Source organism: Rattus rattus, chromosome 5, assembly GCF_011064425.1.
Source record: "Rattus rattus isolate New Zealand chromosome 5, Rrattus_CSIRO_v1, whole genome shotgun sequence".
Taxonomy (NCBI): domain Eukaryota; kingdom Metazoa; phylum Chordata; class Mammalia; order Rodentia; family Muridae; genus Rattus; species Rattus rattus.
This window is the reverse complement of record NC_046158.1, coordinates 144,242,119-144,263,167: the sequence shown is the minus strand read 5'-3', so window position 1 is coordinate 144,263,167 and position 21,049 is coordinate 144,242,119. Positions and strand designations below refer to the sequence as shown.

The following is a 21,049-nucleotide window of genomic DNA, read 5'->3' as shown; positions in this document are numbered from 1 at the left end:
CTGTTTGCCTTTTGTCTCTCCACCCTGTGCGAGCACGTACCCCCTCAAGCATCAACACTGTGAGTACGGTCACTAGGGTTTCCCACACACACAGACCCACGTGGGCGCATCCCCTGCTCTCTAACACAATAGCAATCTGTGAAGCCCTGAGACCTCTCTCCACAATGATGCCGCCCATGCTTTCTCTTGCTCGCTCAAAGCATTTTTTTCAAGCAGCTCTGCCCAGGGGTGGGGGCGCCCACAGAGGTAAACACACCTCCCTCACCCCTAAGGAGAGAGAATCTAATTATCATCTGGAGATTCTTTGGGGATCTGCTTAATAAATCAATAGGAATGATTTGTAATTAGAATATCAATTATTTGTATGCAAATGTGGCCTTCTAGGTGCTTGGGGACAAATTCTAAGGATTGAAAGACTCCCTCCCTCCACCCCCGCCCTCTCTGACTCTTAATTACGTTATTTCGTTCATTCATCAAACATTTATTGAACACCTTCTACGTGCAAAGCACAGAGACAGGGCCCAGAAATGCACCTCTGCTTCCTCTCAGTTGGCAGAAGGGTCCAAGAAGGCTAAATGTAGGGCCAAGCTTTCTTCCAGAGACAGAGTCCCAAACTTCTGGACAGTGGTCCAAGCCACTTAGGCCATCAAGACTCTCAGCTGAGGAGGAGCCCTTCCCAGGCCTCCCTGCCCAGGTCTGAAGGGGTCTTCTCTCCTGGGGAGAGGCTCGTGTGGCTGCACCCCCTTTTAAAGAGTCTATGACGCAAATGGGCTGTGATCACCCCAAAACCCATCTAGGCTTGTCCTGGGTTTGCCGGGTCTTTGTGGTTCTAGCAAACATTATGAACAGGTTTGTCTTGACACTTCAACCCTAGAAGTGGTCATTAATCACTGTGTGTGTGTGTGTGTGTGTGTGTTGGTGAAGGTACATGAACACAGGGACAATAAATCTTTATCTCCCATTAATTTCTTCAGAGTGTGTGTGTGTGTGTGTATGATGTGTATGTGTGTGCATGTGTGTGTTATGATGTGTATGTGTGTGCATGTGTGTGTGCATGTGTGCATATGTGTGTATGGTCTGAGTGTGTGGGGTATGGTGTGTGTGTATATGCTGTGTTTGTGTGTATATGACAGTGTATGTATGATGTGTATGTGTGCATGTGTGTGCATGTGTGCATGTGTGTGCATGTGTGCATGTGTGTATGGTATAAGTGTGGGGTATGGTGTGTGTGTATGTGTGTGTATGTGTGTGTATGAGTGTGTGTGGGGTATGGTGTGTGTGTATGTGTGTGTATGAGTATGTGTGGTGTGTGTATGGTGTGTGTGTGTATATGTGCATGTGTGTATAGTATGAGTGTGTGTGTGTGGTGTGTGTATGGTGTGTGTGTGTATATGTGCATGTGTGTATAGTATGAGTGTGTGTGTTGTATGAGTGTGTGTGTGTATGTGCATTCGTGTGTGGTATAAGTGTGTGTGTGTTGTATGAGTATGTGTGGTGTGTGTATGGTGTGTATGTGTATATGTGTGTGTGTGTGTATGGTATGAGTGTGTGTATGTGTGTATAGATTTGTGTGTATGCTGTGTATGCCCGCACACAGAGGATGATGTCAGGTGTCTCACTGTCTCTCAGCACCTCCCCCTTACTCCCTCGGGACAGGATCTCTCTCTGAGCCTGGAGCTAGGTCATCAGCCAGCGAGCCCCGGTGGGGTTAATGGCTGTGCTCTGTAGACCATGCCCGGCATTTCAGTGTAGGCACTGAGACCTGAACTCAAGTCCTCAAGTTTGTGGTTCAGGCACCCTTACTGGTTAGGCCATCTCCCCAGCCTCCTTTCTTCATTCCTCCATCCACTGAGTGTCTGTTGGGTACAGATCTCCTCTGTCCTGCAGACAGTGCTGGGGGTAAAATAAAGAAGAGGAAAGCCAGGTATGGAGATCACCTGTAATCCAGGTACTCAGGTGAACAGAGGAGGATCAGGGGTTGAAGTCCAGCCTTGGCTACATAATGAGTTCAAGGCAGCCTCAGTTGCCCCATAAAACTTGATGCACAAAGATGGTGGCCTCTCGGGAACCCATTTTCTGGTGCACATACAGATAACACCTAAGTACATGCCCTCTTTCTGAAATACACCATCTTGCCCTGCAGCCCACCACAGCCAGTCCCCAGCCTCTGCTTTCAGGTTGTCACTCCCATAGGCCAACCTATGGAATTTCCTGTGCCTCAGTGTCCTGCCTGTGCAACAAAGAAAACACTGGAGTGACTGCCCCACCCTCCCGAGAAGTACGCACAGCGGACAGAAGCTCTCAGACAGCCAGAGCCCCTGTTGGATGTGGTGGGTGGGTGGCTGCAGTCGTTATGACAACCCTATCCAGCAGGCAGATCCCAGGGCATCTTCCCAAGAGAGACATTTGTACGCGTGTGTTCTTGGATCCTGGAAGAGAGCAGCACAGTCAGTGGGCCAAGCACGGTTATCCACAGTCTGGAATGTGGTGGATGGAACCGGGCTAGCTCCCCGGCTTGTACAGATGTAACAGGCTGGTATGAGAGGAGAGTATGAGGGATGTCCGGACACCGGGCTTTCTTCGAAATTTTTTCTGAAGATGTAAAAACACGGCAGAGCACAGACTGATTCCAAACGATGGGCACGAAGGGAAAGAGGAGGGGTTTCCGACGTGGCCTTTGGGCCTCTCGGTCAGCACGGAGATGGTTTACAAGAGGACCGACACTGTGCCTATCAAGACATGGGCACTGATCACAAAGGAATAGGCCACACGTGTTCCCGGGGTGTATTAATTACGTGTCTTGTTGCTGCGACAAAATGTCTGCAGAAGCATCGCAGGAAGTTACGGTGTCTCTTGGCTCACAATTTAGAGGTACAGTCTGCCGCGGCCCAGCAATCCTGGTCTTGTTGCAGCCATGTCAGGAACAGAAAGAGCTCTGCTCCGTGTCTTATTTCTAACCCATGACCCCAGCCCAGGGAGCAATGCTATCCACCTTCAGGATGGGTCTTCCCTTCTCAACAAACCCTGTCAGAAACCCCACCGTGGGCTTGTTCACAGGTTTGTCATCTCCTGGGTCATTCTAGATCCCACCACACTGATAATTTAACCACTGCACAGGGTAAAAACCAGAAGCTTCTGCAGTGGATGCTGCCTAGCCTCTAGGGTCTTCATGACTGTAAACTTTCAAATTAACAGCTAGATCCTTGCCAAGAACACCCACGTGCACATCAACACGCGGAACGTGCCAGGAGCACACAAGGTTTTCTGAGCCCAGTGTAGGAAACTGATCAGAAAGTGAGCCAGAGAGAAAGAAGGTGCCTGAGGTCACGAGACGTCCCAGCCTTCTACACAGAAAAGCATCGAACTGAGGAACAGAAGGAGGGAGTCTGTGCTGGGCATTCCAGGCAAGGCGTAGAATAGAAAGCTCAGGAGGGATGTTGTGTGGCCCAGTCAACCTCCGGGTGCCCATTCTCTACTGACCTTGGAAGCTAAGCATGGTTGGGACACCTCAGGACTTGAAGGGGACATCTGTGGGGCAGGTATGTGGGTATGTGTGTGCATGGTGCACATGGATGTCGAGGCCAGAGAACAATCTTGAGTGTCATTCCTCAGGCACCATCTGTCTTGATTTTTAGACAGGGCATTTTACTGGTGCCTAGGGCTCACCTATTTGGTTAGTCCGTCCAGGGATCCGCTTGTCTTACCCCCGCCAGCTCTAAGACAACAAGCACGTACCATTGTGCCAGCCTTCTTGACGTGGGTTCTGGGAATCGAACTCAGCTCTTCATGCTTGCATAGCCAGCACCTTACTGACTGAGCCATTCCCCCAGACACGTCCGTTGGGCTGCTTAGCCATCTGCACAAAAGCATTGGCCAGGACTGGGATGTAACTCAGTGGTAGAGCTTAGGTTTAGCTTGCAAGAGGGCTTGAGTTTGATCCATCGAACAAGAGAGGTCACACACAACAAGAGAGAAGGGAGAGGGAAGGGCAGGAGAGGGGAAGGGGGAGGGGGCAGGAAAAGGTCAAATCTCTGGGACTAAAACCCCCAGGACCTTGGAGAGTAAAGGGAGCCTTCATTCCCAGCTGGGTGGCCAGCATCCCGGTCTCCTCATCAACTACACGGCAAGGGTGCTGTCTGACCCAGAGGCCTTCGCTCCCACAGCTCCGTCACTGGGGTGCCTTGTGGTGAGACTCAAATCTCCCCCTTTCACTTACCTCAGTTCCCACCTCCGTAAGATGGGAGTGTGTACGGCTCTGATGCTTGTGCGCGTTCCCAGAGCGTTCCCGAGGCAGGCAGAACAGTAGCTCCCCAGAAAAGTCCACTCTGACCCCCCCTACCCACGACTGCCGCACCTCGTGTGGGAGCCGTGGCCACTCAAGACCTTGAGAGATAGGGAGATGGCCCAGGATTATACAGCTGAGTCCTTAAAAGATGGCAGGGCTGGGGGATGCCTCAGCAAAGTGTTTGCCTTGAAAGCTGGAAGACCTGAGCTTTGGTACTGTGATGGTTTGAATGAAAGTGGCCCTCGGAGGCTCACAGGGAATGGCACTGTTAGGAAGCATGGCCTTGTTGGAGGAGGCACGGCCTTGTTGGAGCAGATGTGACACTGAGGCAGGATTGTGAGGTTTCAGAAGCTCAAGCCAAGCCTAGCGGGTCACTGTCTCTTCCTGCTGCCTGCCCACCCAGATGCTGATCTCTCGGCTCCTTCTCCAGCACCACCGCCTGCCTTGATGCTGCCGTGCTTCCCGCCATGACGATAATGGACTGAACCTCTGAACTGTAAGCCAGCCCCAATGAAATGTTTTCTTTTATGAGTTGTCATGGTCATGGTGTCTCTTCCCAGCAATAGAAACCCTAAGACACACATCAAAGGGGGCCAGCGCAAAGGGTGCTAGGAGAATAAGAACACGTATCTCCCTGGGGTTTACAGAGCAGCCAGCCTTGTCTACTTGAGCAAGCTCCAGGGCAATAAGGGAGCCTGTCTCCACAAACACAGGGGTGGTACCTGAGGAACAAGGCTCAAGGTTGTCTTTTAGCCTACACGCATACACAAACGTACATCCTGTGCTTGTGTGTGTGTTGTGAACACACATGGACATGTATGTATGTGTGTCACACAGACACAGGCACAGGCACAGGCACAGGCACACGCACACAGTGGGGAGGGAGACAAAGAAAAAGCCACAACAAGAAGGATGCAGAGGGGTTGAGCAGAGCTCTGACAACAGACAACAGAAGACTCAAAGTAACAACTCGCCTGGCTTTTCACACGGGGAAAAGCGGTTGTGAACCAAGGGAAGATGCTAGCAAATGTGTCCTCAAGGCTCAAACAGGCTCCAGGTTGACAGCACCTTGGTTGCTGCCCCATCAAACCCAGTCTTGGATGTCAGGACTCCACAGTGATAAGATGAACAGGGGTCTCCAGCCATGTGGAGGTTTTGGGGTATCCAAGCAGCTGCCTAAAGTCAGTATACATGCTACTAGAATGCATGACACGCAGTAGGGCTAACTAAGTGTGACAGGGACCATTGCCCCCTGCCTTCCCTCAAGCGGGTCTCTGGAAGTCCCTAAACCCCAAGGCCTTTGCACAGGTGATTCCTCTGCTTGAAAGACTCTGTCCTGCCTTTTCTGTCCAGCAAGATCCTTCTTGTACTTTTTTTTCTGAGATAGGGTCTAACTATATAGACCTAGCTAGCCTAGACATCTCTGTGTAGACCAGGCTAGCCTAGAACTCTCTGGGTAGACCAGGCTGGCCTTGAACTCACAGAGCTCCTTCTGACTCTGTTCCCAAGTCCTGGGTTTAAAGGCATGTGACACCATGACTGGCTTATCTTGTCATATTGCTTAAATGGTACTTATTTAACCCCACAATATAAAAATACTGCAGGAGAAAGAGGAAGCCATGGAAAGAGACCTCTGCTCTTCCCAGACTCTCAATCCAAAATTCAGCTGCTGCCTCCACAGGCTTCTCCAGGCCATCCCTGCTGGATGCTGTAAGCCTTGGTTCGATGAGGTTACCCTCTGCTCTCTCCAGCTGGCTACTCCTGTCGTCCATCTTGTGTGTTGTAAGCTCCTGACTTGATGGCGTTGGCCACCTCTCTGCCTGTTCCTTGCTATTCGTTTGTGTGCTTGTTTGCTGTGCACTTAATAAATTCACTCACTCAAAATTGGAGCACAGGTGCCATAGGTCATTCTCTGCACCATGCAGGACGTGTGTGTGTGTGTGAGTGTGTGTGTGTGTGTGTGTGTGTGTGTGTGCAGTGTGTGCACAGCGAGACCCTTTCTACACTAAGCCACCTTTCCAGTCATTTCTCGTGATTTTTGAGCCCCCCTTTAAAATATCTCCCGAGCATATCGTTCTCCAAGACTCCAAGGTGAAGTGCATTTATTCTTCTCGGTTTTCTTTCCATCTCTTTTGCCATTCATCACAGATTGTAATCACGTTGGTGCCTGTCTTCAAGGGGGCCCTCCCTGGCAGCCCAGCCTAAACACATCTACTGTGGCTGGGGGGGTGTAACTCAGCGGAAGAGCATTTGTCTACAGGCACCAGACCTTAGATTCAATTCCCAGGACTGCAGAAATAGAATAAAGTAAACACAATAAATGTATGCACCGCAGGATGCTCAAACAGTAGATTCCGAAGCCATGCAAACAATAAATAACAAGGCAGATAAACAAGCACGGCTCGGGAGCGGCGGGAGAACATTCTGTTTGAGGCTCAGTGGGTGAACTGCTGGTTTCTGCGTGCCCCGTGATTTCAGTGCAGGTCCCCCAACCCCGAGCAAAGTCAGGTGCAACAGGGTACAGCGTACCTCCCCCCGGGAGAGCAAAAGCAAAGGAGAGAAGATCGCTGGGAGCTTGTGAGCCACACAGTCTGTCATAAAGAACGGTGAACTACAGAGAGATTCCTGTTCACTCAAACAAGATGGCTAACCCAAGGTTATCCTCCGACCTACACACACACCAAATACACACAACACACGCAACTCTATTTAAAACCTTACTTAAAACTTATTGGACTGCGAGGAAGCAGAGTGGCATGCACCTGCCGATTCCAGCACGCAAAAGGCAGGAGGTAGGAGGGTCACCCCGACACTGAGGCACTACAGAGTGTGGACTGGGCCAGCTTAGGCTGCAGAGTGAGGCCTTGTTTCAAAGCAAACAAATAAAGGAAAACCTTGCAGGAGTAAATGAATGGCTGAAGTGGGGGGGGGGCGAAGACAATGAAGACAACTCAACAGCCACCTGTCCCCTTGACGAGGCTCAGCCGGGGCCATTTTGGGGCATCAGAGGCTCCAGCCGACACAGGGCAATGGTCACCATTTGACCTGCAGGGTATACCACTCGGAGGACGGGGAGATGGCTAAGTCATGTTTCACAAGCATGAGGGCTTGACTTCTGGGCATTTACCTAAGGGATTCTTAGCCTGCCACAGAGACCCTTGGACAGCACGGTCGTGCTGCTCTAGTCATCACAGCTAGGGACGGGAATCAGCCTACATGCGGTACACGCACAGTGGGTCTTACTCAGCTGTGAGGGAAAATTAAATTCACAGGAAAATGGGTGGAACTAGCGACCTTACTGAGTGGGGTCGCCCAGACCCAGAAAGACAGACACTACATGTTCTCTTTCACACGAGGATCCTAGCTTTGCAGTTTTAGATCTTGGAGTGCCTGTACAGGCAAGGAAGCTAGGGAGGTGCCCTTGTGGGGGCCAAGCAGGGAGTCAATGGTCTCCCCTACCTGGGAGCCCTGGGAGCTGTGATGCGAACTTGGCAGGTAAGATGTGCTCACGGGAGCAACGGTGTTGTGGCTGTCTCTGGGCACCTAATCACTTTCTGATGCGATCTGAGGCCTGTTCCACTGGAGGAGCCTATGCCTGGTACTACAAAGTTCTTCTAAAGCCCAGGGCTGGACAGGTCCTAACCTCTGAAGGAATCCTCCCACTGCTCCTCAGCTGACTGGGCATCGTGTCAACGATCTGCTGAGTATGTGTGTTACCGTTCCCAGTGAGCCAGAGAAACTTCTATTTACAGTGGGCAGCCGTCAGCGCCGAGACGCATCACTGGTCAAAGCACTGAGAGTGTGTGATGGGTGCAAGCGTAACCATAAACAGGATAGGTGTATTACCCCTACACCACTCAGGGAACACTGTCGAAAAGGAGGGAGTAGGAACGGAAGAGCTGAGGGACGAGGGACGGGAAGAATGCGGCATTCTAGACATGGCGCTATGGTTATACCCGTGAGCTCACAGCCAAGCCACAACGGATGCTTGCATAAGACTGGGCTCAACAACCCTCCGTTGGGAGTGGAAGGGGGGGGTGTCATAGAGCCCTACTACTCCTCAAGGAGCTTTTAATGTTCGCCAGGAGAAGGGAGTCATGTTTCTTAGTGTTATAGCCGCTGGTAAGTTTCCCATGCTCGCGGGAACAGCCATAATTACGTGCAGTGGGCCACAAATACTAAGTAAGTGTATTTAAATAAACAAATAAAAATAAATTTTTAAAAAAGATGTGAGAGTAGGAAGAGGGCTCAGGAAGAAGAGTTCAGTGGGAGGGGGATAAGAATCTCATGGAGGAGGGGTTGGGGAATTTAGCTCAGCGGTAGAGCACTTGCCTAGCGAGCGCAAGGCCCTGGGTTCGGTCCCCAGCTCCGAAAAAAAAAAAAAAAAATCTCATGGAGGGAATATAATCAGAGTACGCCGTGTGTGTGTGTGTGTGTGTGCGTGTGCATGTGTGTGAATGTGTGTGCACCCGAGTGACTGCATGTGTGTGTGTACATGCGTGTGTGTGTGTGTCAGTACCTGTGTGAGTGTGTGTGTGTGTGTGTGTGTGTGTGTGTACATGCACGTGTGTGTGAGACATATATATGACACTGTGGAGAATAGGATTTTGTTGTTGTTTTTAAAGCTAAGTGTCCTAGTGAGTGCTTGTAATCCCAGCTCCAGGGGGTCAGAGAGAGAGAGCCTCATTGCTGGAGCCTAGAGTGGTCTTGGTGAGTTTCCATAAACTAAAAAGAAATTTGGGGGCCGTATGTGGTGGTGCTGCAATCCTGTCACCTCAGGGGCTGTAGGAAGAGAAGTGCAGGCCTCAGGACAGTCTGGCTCCATAAGGAGACGAGTATGACTGGCCAGTGGGGTCCTGACCTGGCAAGCATCTGTCCCTGAAGTGAGAAAATAAATAAGACCTTTACAGTTTGCGAGAGCTTGGAGTTAACAGAAAAGTTACAGACAATAGAGAACGTCTGTTACCCAACACCCCATTTCCCCTATTGTTGGAGCCTCCATTAGAGTGGCTCATTTATCATAATTAATGAGGCAGTATTAACACGAGTAATATGTTATTGTTCGCTGAACTCCATATTTTACACCGATTTCCTCAGCTGTCCCCGGATGTCCTTTTCTCCCACAACTATAAGTTGTCACGTCTCCTTCCGCTCCTCAGGGCTATGTCAGCCTCTCCGACTTCTCTTGGGTGACCTTGACGATCTCAGGAGCCCTGCTTGGTCTCACTGTGTTGCTCTGGCTGTCCTGGAACTCACTGTGTAGACCAGTCTGGCCTCAAACACCCAGAGATTTTTCTTAGGATTCGATTTTAACACTTTTCCTTCGAGGCAGAGGCCTCACCGAGTTGTTGAGCTGTCCTTAAACTCCTAGACTCAAGGGATGGTCCTACCTCAGTCCCCAGAGTAGCTGGGAGTTCAGGTCTGTCACTCCACTCTGGTCCTGTGCTGTCAGAGCTGTGATTGAGAGGCGAGATGCCCTCTTGGCCACATCTTGTCATCAAGGGCAAGTTCCACCAACGGGCCTTGTGGATTTGGATCTTGACCTCGATCAAGACCTCTTTAAAGCTAATTTGTAGCTGGTTTCGACTCTGGCTGACTCCACAAGAAGGTCTTGCCCAACTCCTCTGACTGACACATTTGGAATTCTTCTATGCCTCCTCTGTCATGATCTCCTCTCTCAATCCCTTGTCACCTGGGAAATGTAACATAACTCTAGGTGTACAGGCATATGAATGAGGCATACAAAGCAACATTTCTACTGAAAGAAAAGCACAAAGAGATCATTCAGAAAGCCTCTTTGGTACACATACAAGTCTTTACCATTTATTAAAGATGAAAGTGAGCTTACATTCTGAGAGAACAGGGTTCATTTATTCTTTTTACCTTAAGAATTAAATTGGGGGTTGGGGATTTAGCTCAGTGGTAGAGCGCTTGCCTAGCAAGCGCAAGGCCCTGGGTTCGGTCCCCAGCTCCGAAAAAAAGAAAAAAAAAAGAAAAAAAAAAAAAGAATTAAATTGGAGCCGGGAGGTGGTAGTGCACACCTTTAATCCCAGCCCTCCGGAAGCAGAGGCAGGCGGATCTCTGCAAGTTTGAGGTCAGCTCAGTCTACAGAGCAAGTTCTAGGACAGTCAGGGATACACAGAGAATCAATTCTGCACCCCTCCTACCCCCAAAAAGATTGAAATTGTGGAGCTGGAAAGTTGACTTGGTATATATAGGTGCTTGCCTTCAAGCCTGACCACCTGAGTTCCTCCCCAGAACCCATGTGACGGGAGAAGAGAACACCTAAATGTTGTCCTCTGACCTCCACACGTGTGCCATGGCATGAGCAACACGTGTGCACCACACACACACACACACACACACACACACACACAGTCCCATACACTACATTTTTTAAAAGAATGAATGAGGGTTGGGGATTTAGCTCAGTGGTAGAGCGCTTGCCTAGCAAGCGCAAGGCCCTGGGTTGGGTCCCCAGCTCCAAAAAAAAAAAAAAAAAAAAAAGAATGAATGAATGGAGTATTTGCAGATTGTTTTTTCCAGGGTAAATTGATACTTTGATGTTATAATTGTCATTTCTGAGAATACTGCTTCAATGACTGTAGAGTATCCAATGGTAGAAGTGAGTCTAAGGTCATTTCAGAAGCCATTGGGAAGTCTGTCCTAATCTCAAGTCAGAATTGACTTAGCAACGTTTGTGGTTCATTTGCTTAGAGACAAGATCTCACCCTGGAGCCCAGACTGGTCTGGGGCTCTTACCTACAGTCATGACAAGCCCCCTGCTTCAGCTTCCCTCACGCTGACAGTAGAGACATGAGCTGATACTCCTGGCTTCCAGAGTCTCACTCTGGCTGTCCTGAAACTCACTCTGTGGACCAGGCTGGCCTTGAACTCACAGAGATCTGCCTGTCTCTGCCTCCTTAGCGCTAGGATTAAAGGGGTGCGCCACTACACCTAACAAATTTTAAATTTCATCATTATTTATTCTGTGCCTGTGTTTGCATGAGTGTACACATGTACCCATACGTGTGCACCTGCTCATGTGTGTGCACAGTAGCATGCAGGAGTCAGAGGATAACATGTGTGAGTCACTCCTTCTACGGTGTGGGCTCCGTAGATTGATCTCAGGCAGTTAGGTTTGGTTGCTAATGCCTTTCCCTACTGAGTTATCTTGACAGCCAGCAATTCTTATAACACACAAGTCAGCAAGTCAAGCAGTGTTGTATTTGTTTGTTTTGTAGGGCCTGGGGGTCCAGGGCTGCAATACCAGCATTTCAGAGGCTGAGGTGGCATTTTCAGAGATTCAAGGTTAGCCTCAGCCACACAGTCAGTCTGAAGCCAGCCTGGGCTATACAAGACTGTCTCAAAAGACATACATACATACATACATACATACATACATACATACATACATACATACACACACACACACACGCACACATACATATGCATGTGTCTGTGATAGCAATTTTTTAAATCAAACATTCTAGCATGATGGAATCCAAACATATGCTAATTTGACACTTACAGGCTGAGGAGTGGCATTAGAATAGAATATATTAAATACTGTTTTTCCTAATCAAACCGTTCTTTCTCTACAAGAGCAGACAAATTTTTTATGCATAGAGCAAAGGCGTTGAAACTTGTAACATTTCACAGTCTCAAACCTGAGGCACTGTGTTTCTCGGGTTATATAAGCAGCTGTGAGCAGCGCCTCGGTTTGTGAGGAGCTAAGTGACCTGTGGGTGTCCTGAGCTCAGAGCCGAGGCCAGAGTGAGGCCCCGTGATGAAACAGACCATCACAGTCAGAAACACCTCGCATTCGTTTTGCATTTGATTCTGAAGTCAGGAATCCTTTACTGTTGCCAAATTTTTCCTAAACCCACCTTCAGCTTCCCGGCCCAATATGAGGTCACAACTCACAGTGTAGAAACCAGGCTCCATCCATCCGGCCATTTACTTATTTGTATGGTTGCAAATACAGGTCTATTTATTATCTTTTTTACTTTTGTTTTGTTTTTGAAACATGATTTGTTTAAGGATTGATTGATGATTGATTGACTGGTTGGTGGGCAGGGGTGGAGGTGGTGGGGCATCGTCATTTAAACTATCGCATCCCACTCCCTAGACACCATAGGCTCCTGGCCTTCTCATAACACAAAGTGTACCTTGTCCAACTTCTAAAATCCCCATGGTCTTCCATGGTCTCAACACAATTTAGAAGTCCAAAGTCTCTTCCGAACCAGGCTGGGTGGGATCTTGAGGGCTCTCTCTCTCTCTCTCTCTCTCTCTCTCTCTCTCTCTCCCTCCCCTCCCTCCCTCCCTCCCTCCCTCCTCTCTCTCTCTCTCTCTCTCTCTCTCCTCTCTTCTCTCCATCTCAGAGCAGCAATCCCTGCCCCCGAGTCCCCTTACGGCTTTCAGCACAAGCCTTGGCTTCCTCTTGCTTATTTTTCTTCTCAACTGTACCTTTTGTATTTCCTTCCCCCCCACTTTCTTGGTTTTTTTCCACTGCCTGAGACCGATGATGACTAATAACAAAACACAGAGAATTCTTGAGCCTGTAGGTGTCTTCAGAAAAACACTAGGGGCTGGAAAGATAGTCTAGCAGTTAAGAGTGAGTGCATTTCTCGCATAGAATCCAAATTCAATTCCTGGCACTCAAGTCAAGGGGCTCACAACCACCTGGGACTCCAGCTTCAAAGGGATCTGATGCCGCTGGCATCTGCGGATACCTGCACTCGTGCACAAAACCACACACACACACACACACACACACACGCACCATACACACATCTAAAATAAATTTTGAAATTCAACAACAGTAACAAAACAACCACCAAACTTGGTGTCTACGGTGCTTAATATTATCAACTTGACAGACTCTAGGGTCGCCTAGGAAACAGACCTCTGAGTATTCCATAGGAGGGAGCTTCTAGACAGGGCCAGTGAGGTAGGACCCAATCTAAGCATTGGTCTGTGGGCTGGGCTCCTGGACCAAATAAAAGGAGAAAGCAAATGCCATCCCAAAAGAGAGTAAGAAATCTAAAAGAACTCTCATTTGAAAGAGCCATTTTGAGCAGTCATGGCCTGGGAACACAGATTTAGGTTAACCCCCAAATCCCATGTCCCAGTGTGTGAGCAGTGTCGTGAAGTTTTTATAATTTTACAGGACAAAGAAAAGCATATATCAGAGCAAGGTTAAAATACATTTGTGGGCATATCAGAGAGGCAGGCACGGTGAGATGAGGGAAGCGCTTTCTGCAGGCCCATGATGCCATCTGAAACATTCTGAGCTCTTGGATCGGTGGAAGCTAGCAGTCTGCTAAATTAGTAGATTCTAAATAGTCTTTACCTATTAGTCACAGGATGTTATTACTGACACAGAGGCAGAAAAGGAATGGCTGTTCCAGAGGCCTGGAACTAGACTGAGATAAGATAAGAAGCCTTTGGACCTGCAACATTCCAATCTCTCCTCATTGCCGAGATTCTAATTAGCCTGTCAGTCTCTGCAGACCCAGCTTCTTTTCAGGAGTTTTCGCTTGCACAGGCTGAGAACCAGCAATCATCTCTGGTTCCTCACCATGGCTACGGTGAGATCAGCCCCTCACATTCCTGCCCAGCGTGATGGACAGCAGCAATGAGAGCCCACAAATGAGAGTCTCCATCCGGCTTTTGCCAGTGTAAGAGAAAGAACACAACTGGCTGTTGCTGGAACTGCGAGGTTCGCGGCTGCTTAGCTACAGGGCGGCCAGTAATTGCAATGTCACCTCCACCCCTATAATTCCAGGACTCAGAAGGCTGAGGCAGAGGAATGGAGAACACAAGACAAAGTTATATAGCAAGACATTCTCTCAAGTTAAAAAAAAATGTTTATCATGTTTAAAAAAAGGAAAGTAGGGCTGGAGAGATGGCTCAGTGGTTAAGGGCACCAACTGCTCTTCTACAGGTCCTGAGTTCAAATCCCAGCAATCACATGGTGGCTCACAACCCTCTGTAACGGGATCTTCTGGTGTGTCTGAAGACACTGGCAGTGTACTCACATATATGTAATAAATAAAATCATTTTTTTTTAAAAAAAAGGAAAGTATGTAGAAGACAGGGAACTGGTATCTCTCTGTGGTTTTGTAACTACCGTATCTTATCTGACATGTTCCACCAGGACAGGTACTTAAGAAAGACATTATAGCAGGAATGAGGGCATGAGAAAGACTTGTTACTCATGTCTGTCACTGTTAGCTTAGCAATGGCCCTTTATTCAGTAGCATTGTGTCTTGGTCTCCTGATGTTTCTTATAAACCCAGAAGTAACCTATTGTGTGGGTTTTCCCCTGCACATTGAAGCAGTCCCACCTGGGGGAGGAAGAAATCTGGCAAAATTCGGAAACATAATAAGGTTCAGAAAGTCCATAAAATTTACAAGCCTTAGGAAGGTCAGAAAGTTATAAAATTCACAAGGCGCCTTTCTAAGGTTATAGAAGCATCAAGAACCTGCTGAGGGAGAGGAGCCTCATTAATGGGGCTGTCTAAAATTTGGGCAAGTAGCTCAGCTTTCTTGAGTTGTTACTCATGCTGTGGTAGTCTTGTGTCATCCATGTCACTGTAAGTAACCCCCCATCTATGCTTTTGTGAGTAAACCCTCTAAACTAAATAGGTCACTGGATGAACTTGCAGTAAAGAGAGTAGAATCATTTCTTTAGTATGTCTTTTGTGTGCTATCTGGGATGAATGGGTGTTAGTTCTTATCTTCCCAGGAAGAGTGGTACATCATAGCCTTAGGGTATTCCCATAGCAAGCAACATGGCCCTGGCCAGACGACACTTCTTTCTGGGACTCTGTCTACCTCCAAGAAGCTCCTCTCAGCTCTCACTTAGGATCTCAGACTCCTGTCTCTTTCATCAGCTCCCTTGTCCTAGGGACAGCAGTATCTCCTGGATTTCCACCTTCTGATACCTCCAGATTCCTGTGTGGCTTTAGGAACAGGGTCTGGCTGTGCTGGGCACCAACAGGGGTCCACATGGCTAAGGAGAGACAACCAAACACATCTATAGTCTACTTGGCTTGACTGATGTTGATTGATGTGGTAGGACTAATGTGCTACAGAGAGCTTAACACTATGAATGAGAATTATTCCAGCTCCTAGGATACCAAGTACCCTATGAAACACTGGGTACTATCATCACTGCCAATTGCAGGACACAGTCATCTCTGCCACAGATGTGGAGAGCCCTGCAGCTGCTGTAAGGTTGAACAATGAGGACTGGAGGAACTGGGGAGGGACAGCTATTCTGAGGCCATGGGGCAACTGTGGGAAGCCAATGACATGTTCCAGCTTTTGTACTTTCAGCTTAAATCTCATCCAGAGAGAAACAGGGATTCCATAGAAAAGCAACCCTTTCAACCTAGATGAAAATCACACCGATGATTTAACTGGCTTGCGCAGTAACAAGTCAATTGGACATCACCATGTGTCAGAATCACGAGAGTGTATGTGGCTGTCTACTAGTGTGTCTGAGAGATGAACAGGAGCACAAAGACACGGTCAGAAGCACAGATTCATGGACAGGAGTGGAGCTAATCAGGGATACAGGTATGTGGGCAGGAGCACAGGTGTGCAGTCATGCCCACAGGTGCATGAACAGGAACACAAGTTCATGGCCAGGAGCACAGGTGCATGGCCAGGAGCACAGGTGCATGGTCAGGAGCACAGGTGCATGGTCAGGAGCACAGGTGCATGGTCAGGAGCACAGGTGCAAGACCAGGAACTCATGGTCAGGAGTACAGGTGCATGGCTAGGGGTTCATGGCCAGGAGCACAGGTGCATGGCCAGGAGCACATGGTCAGGAGCACAGGTGCATGGCTAGGAGCTAATGGTCAGGAGCACAGGTGCATGGGATAGGAACATAGGTCCATTGCCAAGAAGAGCACAGGTGCCTAGCTACAAGCACAGGTGCGTGGAACCGGAACATAGTTGCATACTCAGTAGCACAGGTGCACGGTCAGGAGCACAAGTGCAAGGGATAGAAGCCCAGGTGCATAGTCAAGAATACAGGTGCTCAGTGAAGAGCAGAGACGCACAGTCAGAAGCACAGGGGCATAGTCAGCAGCACAGATGAATGGATAGCAGGGGCAGAGGCACACAGCCATGAGCCCAGGGACTTGGAATAGGAGCACAGGTGTATGAGCAACAATGCAGCCTCATGGCCAGGAGCACAGACACATGGTCATGGGCAGTGTGTGATCATGGACAGGGAGTAGAGATGTAGAAGTCTGGTCACCAGGTCTGGGGGTGCTTCTCAAGGTGGAACATTCCCATGAGAAAGGCAGTGGTTCTAGAGTAAGGAAGCAGACACCCAGGGGACACTATTCTTCCCTCGGGCCCACGCCTGCCCAACGGGTCCACTTACAAAATGGTCATTGTGGCGGCTGCTTGGGCTCTGTATGACCTTCCCTTCCCCAGACTGGTCTGGGTACTGTTACTGCTGCCTACCTAAAAAGCCAACACTAACATTGTGCTATGTCACGCCTTGGGGGAGGGTGAGGAGAGCATGAGGTCTGTTGCAAACCCACAGGAACACTCAGATAGACAAAGGGACAAGGCAGAGCCTGTAGGCGCGGTAAGCGACAAATGAAAATAAACTATCCGAGAGGGTTACCAGCAGCCGAAGGGTCAACAGGTGACCAGAAGAGAGGCCTGCAACCTGAGCTGTGCGAGAGGTCAGGGTGGAATCCAGAGGCCTGGGCTGTATGCAGTACAACATCTACTAGCGTTTAAGAGCCTCCTGTGCCTAAGTAAATGCATAAGTGAAAGAATGGAGGGGAGAAAGCGGCCCAAGCAAGTGTATGGACCTGAGGGTAGTGGTCCAAGACTAGGATGTCCACTCTCACGAAGCTGAGGCAGGTGGATCACGAATTTGAAGCCAACCTGGATTATGAAGTGGGTTCTGAACCAACTAAAGTACATAGAAAGACCAAATCCAATAAGTAATAATCATCATGATGGCGGTGTATTATCTTGAGGGACATGAAGGCTGCCGTGAAAACTTGGGACTACTTCACTGGCTCCCCTCCCCTCTCCCTCTATCCCTCACTCTCTTCTTTGCTCTGTGCTCCAATAATAAATGTCTTATGCTAATGCCCGTGACACCTTACGTAGTTATGAGTGCAAGCTCTTTAGCACAAAGAGAAGTTTCCCGAGTAACAGAAAGCATCTCCGCCCCATCCTACACTCTCTTTCCAGATTCTGGTAATGACGACAGGCTGGACTCATTTTATAAGCCGTTACCGGGAAAACAGCCTACGGTTTCAAAAACATCATGAATAAAAATGCCAACCGGAATTCCAGATGTTAAGAGTGAGAGGCTGAGGCTGAGGTGGCATTTGAAAACGATATTGTCACACATGCTGCACAATGGATGAGCCCTGAGGGACCTCATGCTGTCAGCAGTGGTGGCAGGGAGACACAGGCCAGCACTGCTGCCAACAGCCTGAAGAGCTTCCTTTCCCCTCAGAGACCTCTGCTCAGGTAAAGCCATATGCTTGACAATGGCACAGGAAAGAATTTCAGATGAGCCAGACTAAAGGCAAAGTCCATAAGTGTATTAAGTACTTAGAATCATAGGAAAAAGGCAGCGCAGCCTTGAGCCATGGGTGTGCGCTTCTCAAAAGAGTTCTCTTAGATGGCCTGGAACTCACGATGTAGGCCAGGAGGACCTTGAATGCCGGCTTGTGCTCCCCCACGTCTGACAACACGTAGGTGGCTTGGTGGTAGCTGTGTAGATGATCCTGTGGCTTTATGTTACATTGTTCAAGGGAAGCAATTTATTACAAGGTTTAGAGATTAATAGAGCTTGAAACTAAGTTTGAAAAAAAAAAAAGAAACCTTATTTGGATTGTGCTTTGTGTCAGTGATGCTATAAGGGGCCGTCTGAGGTGCACTGTTCCAATTAAGGGGTGTGAGAGGGTGCCTCTATGGTAGGACCCCCTGTTGCTGTGTATTTTTTTTTTTTTATCCTTGTCTCAGGCGCCTTCAGGGAAACACACATTAACTCTCTGGTTATCCTGGCCCTACCGTGTGAACCAGAGTTCTTGCATAGAAGCTATATCTCCCAAGGCTGATGGACTGGGCATACACTCGGTGGTGAGGTGAAGGTCGTGGATCCAGAGCCAGTCACCACAGGCTACCCTACTGCCTTCTGCACCTGACCTAACAGCTTCTGTGACCCCCTGGCTAAGTCCTTATGAGCATATGAACAGACCCTTAGTTTCTACCAATCAAATGGCCAAGAATGTGGTCAGACGCTATGTCCCAGGGAAGCATAGGGTTCCTTCCCTTCCCACATCCCCTTAGCTCCCACCACACGCCCATCTGACCTCAGTGCTAAGTGACCCAGTCACAAACTGTGACCTGTCTTCTGCCAGGTACCTAGAGCACTCAAATTCAGAGATGGAAAACAGAATGATGACTGCCAACAGGGACTGTACCGTTTAAGAGATGTAGGGTTTTGGCTTTGCAAGATGAACGTTTGGGATGGGTGAGCTAGTTGGTTGCAGGCAACAGGAAAGTGGGAAGTATTACTGGGCCTAACTCTCGAAAATTGCATATGTTCGGTGTAATTTACAACAATAACAATAAAAATAATAAAAGTAAAGTGACTCGAGGCCAGCCTGGTCTCTATATAGTGAGTTCCAGCTAGCCGATGCTACATAGTGAGCCCCTACTTCAAAGAATTAGAGACTGAGGTCATAGCTCAGCTGGTAGTGCTTGGCTGTCAGGTGTTAGGTGTGGAAGCTAACACCTGGAATTCCTCACTTGGGAGGTGGAGGCAGGAGAATGGAGGTTATCCTCAGCTACATAGTGACTGCAAGGTCAGACTGGAATATAAGAGATCCTGTCTCAAAAACAAAGCAGACAAGCAAACAACAACAACAACAACAAAAGGAATAAAAGTTAGAAAAATATTGACTGAAAAGCTTTGAGTGTGATGAAAGATACTCAGTCAACAAATTCAGAAAGCCCAGTCACAAGATTTCACAGTAAGACAAACCAGACAGTGTGGCAAAACACAGAACGGAGACCGAGGGAAATGTGTTTCATTCAAAAGCACAAGGCATATAATCGAGGAGTGGGTGATGATGATGAGCTGCAGCCCTTCAACTTCAAGACAGCAGAACACAAATGTCATAAAAGCTAAGCTTTCATAAAGCATTACATGCATTAAAAAGTTAAAGCACTGAAGCAACAGTAACAGAACACACACAGAGAGAACAGATTGAGAGGAAAAAACCAATCTTGAAGAGCAAGAAATGAGAGGCAAAGAAACAGTACATCCAATGGGAGAAACAACATAAAGTGGCAGAAACAAATCTGGGTACAGCAAATATAATAAGTATAAATGGACTAGATGCACAAGCTAAAAGACAGAGACTACCCCTTGAAAACTTTTACTGGGAAAATGAGCTCAGGTGTATAGAACATGGGAAATGCATGAACAACATGGATATTCCTGCCATGTAGAGCCATATTTACCCCATATGCGAATGTCTGATGAGGATGCTATTAGGGTCTATTTTACATAGTATATGTTTACACAATGAAATACTAGTCACACGCTAATAAGAGCATACAGGGCTTATTTTGGGCATTAGACAGAGCTAGGCTCCCAGACACTTTTAATGAGATTTATGTGTGTAACTAATTTATTCTCTCAGTGAGGTCCTAGCAAGGTCTGAAGCGGGTCGTTTTCTGGTTATTGTATTTCTGAATATTTCTTGCATAAACAAATAATGCTATCAGCAAACGGTTCGGTGCAGCGCTCTGCGGTTTGGTAAACACTGAATGCAGAGTAGCTTTTATTTATGACAGTTACTGAAAGCATTCAGCAGAGTGGCACGAAATAAGCAAACAGTAATTGCCAGTTTATTATATTTTATAATTGTTATTTATGAACTGTCACAAGGCCTGGCACATATCACTAACCCGTAAACATTGTGTTTGTAAGAATAATAAGTACTTTATTATATTCAGGCTCAATAGAGCCTGGCACCACACGTGCGTGAAGAAAGTGGAAGTTTATTCTTGTTAATTATTATTATTAAGTAAAGCACTTAACAACAGTTTTCCCCACAGGCGCTTACTGAACAGTCTAGCTGGAGACCGCCCCCTCCTCCCAAGCCTCGAGAGACCACGCCCACTGCCACGGAGGCTCCGCCCTCAACCTCCCGGCTGCGCCTGCGCAGTGGCCCAGAAAACCGTGCGCATGCGCAGTCTTCCTTTGCCGCTGGAGCCTCTGGCCACTGCCGGAGCCCGGCAGCTGCTACGTGCGTGCGTACGTGCGTGCGTCGGGGCGTGCGTACATACGTGCGTGCGTGCCGTGAGCTCGCCCGGCACCGCGGCCTCGCCCTCCGCCCCTGTGCCCCGCCACCCAGGCCGCCGCCCCCCGCCCGCGCCGCCGCCCCCGACGGGGAGGACCATGGCGAAGGTGGAGCAGGTCCTGAGTCTCGAGCCACAGCACGAGCTCAAGTTCCGAGGTAAGCGGGCGGCCGGCCCGGGAGCTGTCACTCAGCGGCCGGCTCCGGAAGGGACGCGCCCTGAGGGCAGGACACTGTCCGCCTGAGGCCCGCATGCACCAGGTGCCTAATGCATGCATGTGGAGTCAGTGCATGGAATCGGCCTGAGTACTCTTCTCCTCAGCTCCCCCGGGGCAGCGAGCTGTCGGGGGTCTACAGCCCACGAAGTCTGTGCATACTTTCTGTGTAGTACACT

General features: G+C 48.7%; 1 protein-coding gene across 1 annotated transcript in view; it reads left to right on the top strand.

Annotated features, from left to right (window-relative positions):
* Nucleotides 1-20,576: 20,576 nt before the first annotated feature.
* Vapb (VAMP associated protein B and C) overlaps nucleotides 20,577-21,049 on the top strand; it is a 45,213-nt gene continuing 44,740 nt past the window's right edge. The window contains exon 1 of the mRNA XM_032904705.1: nucleotides 20,577-20,814. Within this exon, the coding sequence (XP_032760596.1) occupies nucleotides 20,757-20,814 (58 nt within the window). The 5' untranslated portion in view covers nucleotides 20,577-20,756. The remainder of the gene's footprint in view (nucleotides 20,815-21,049) is intronic.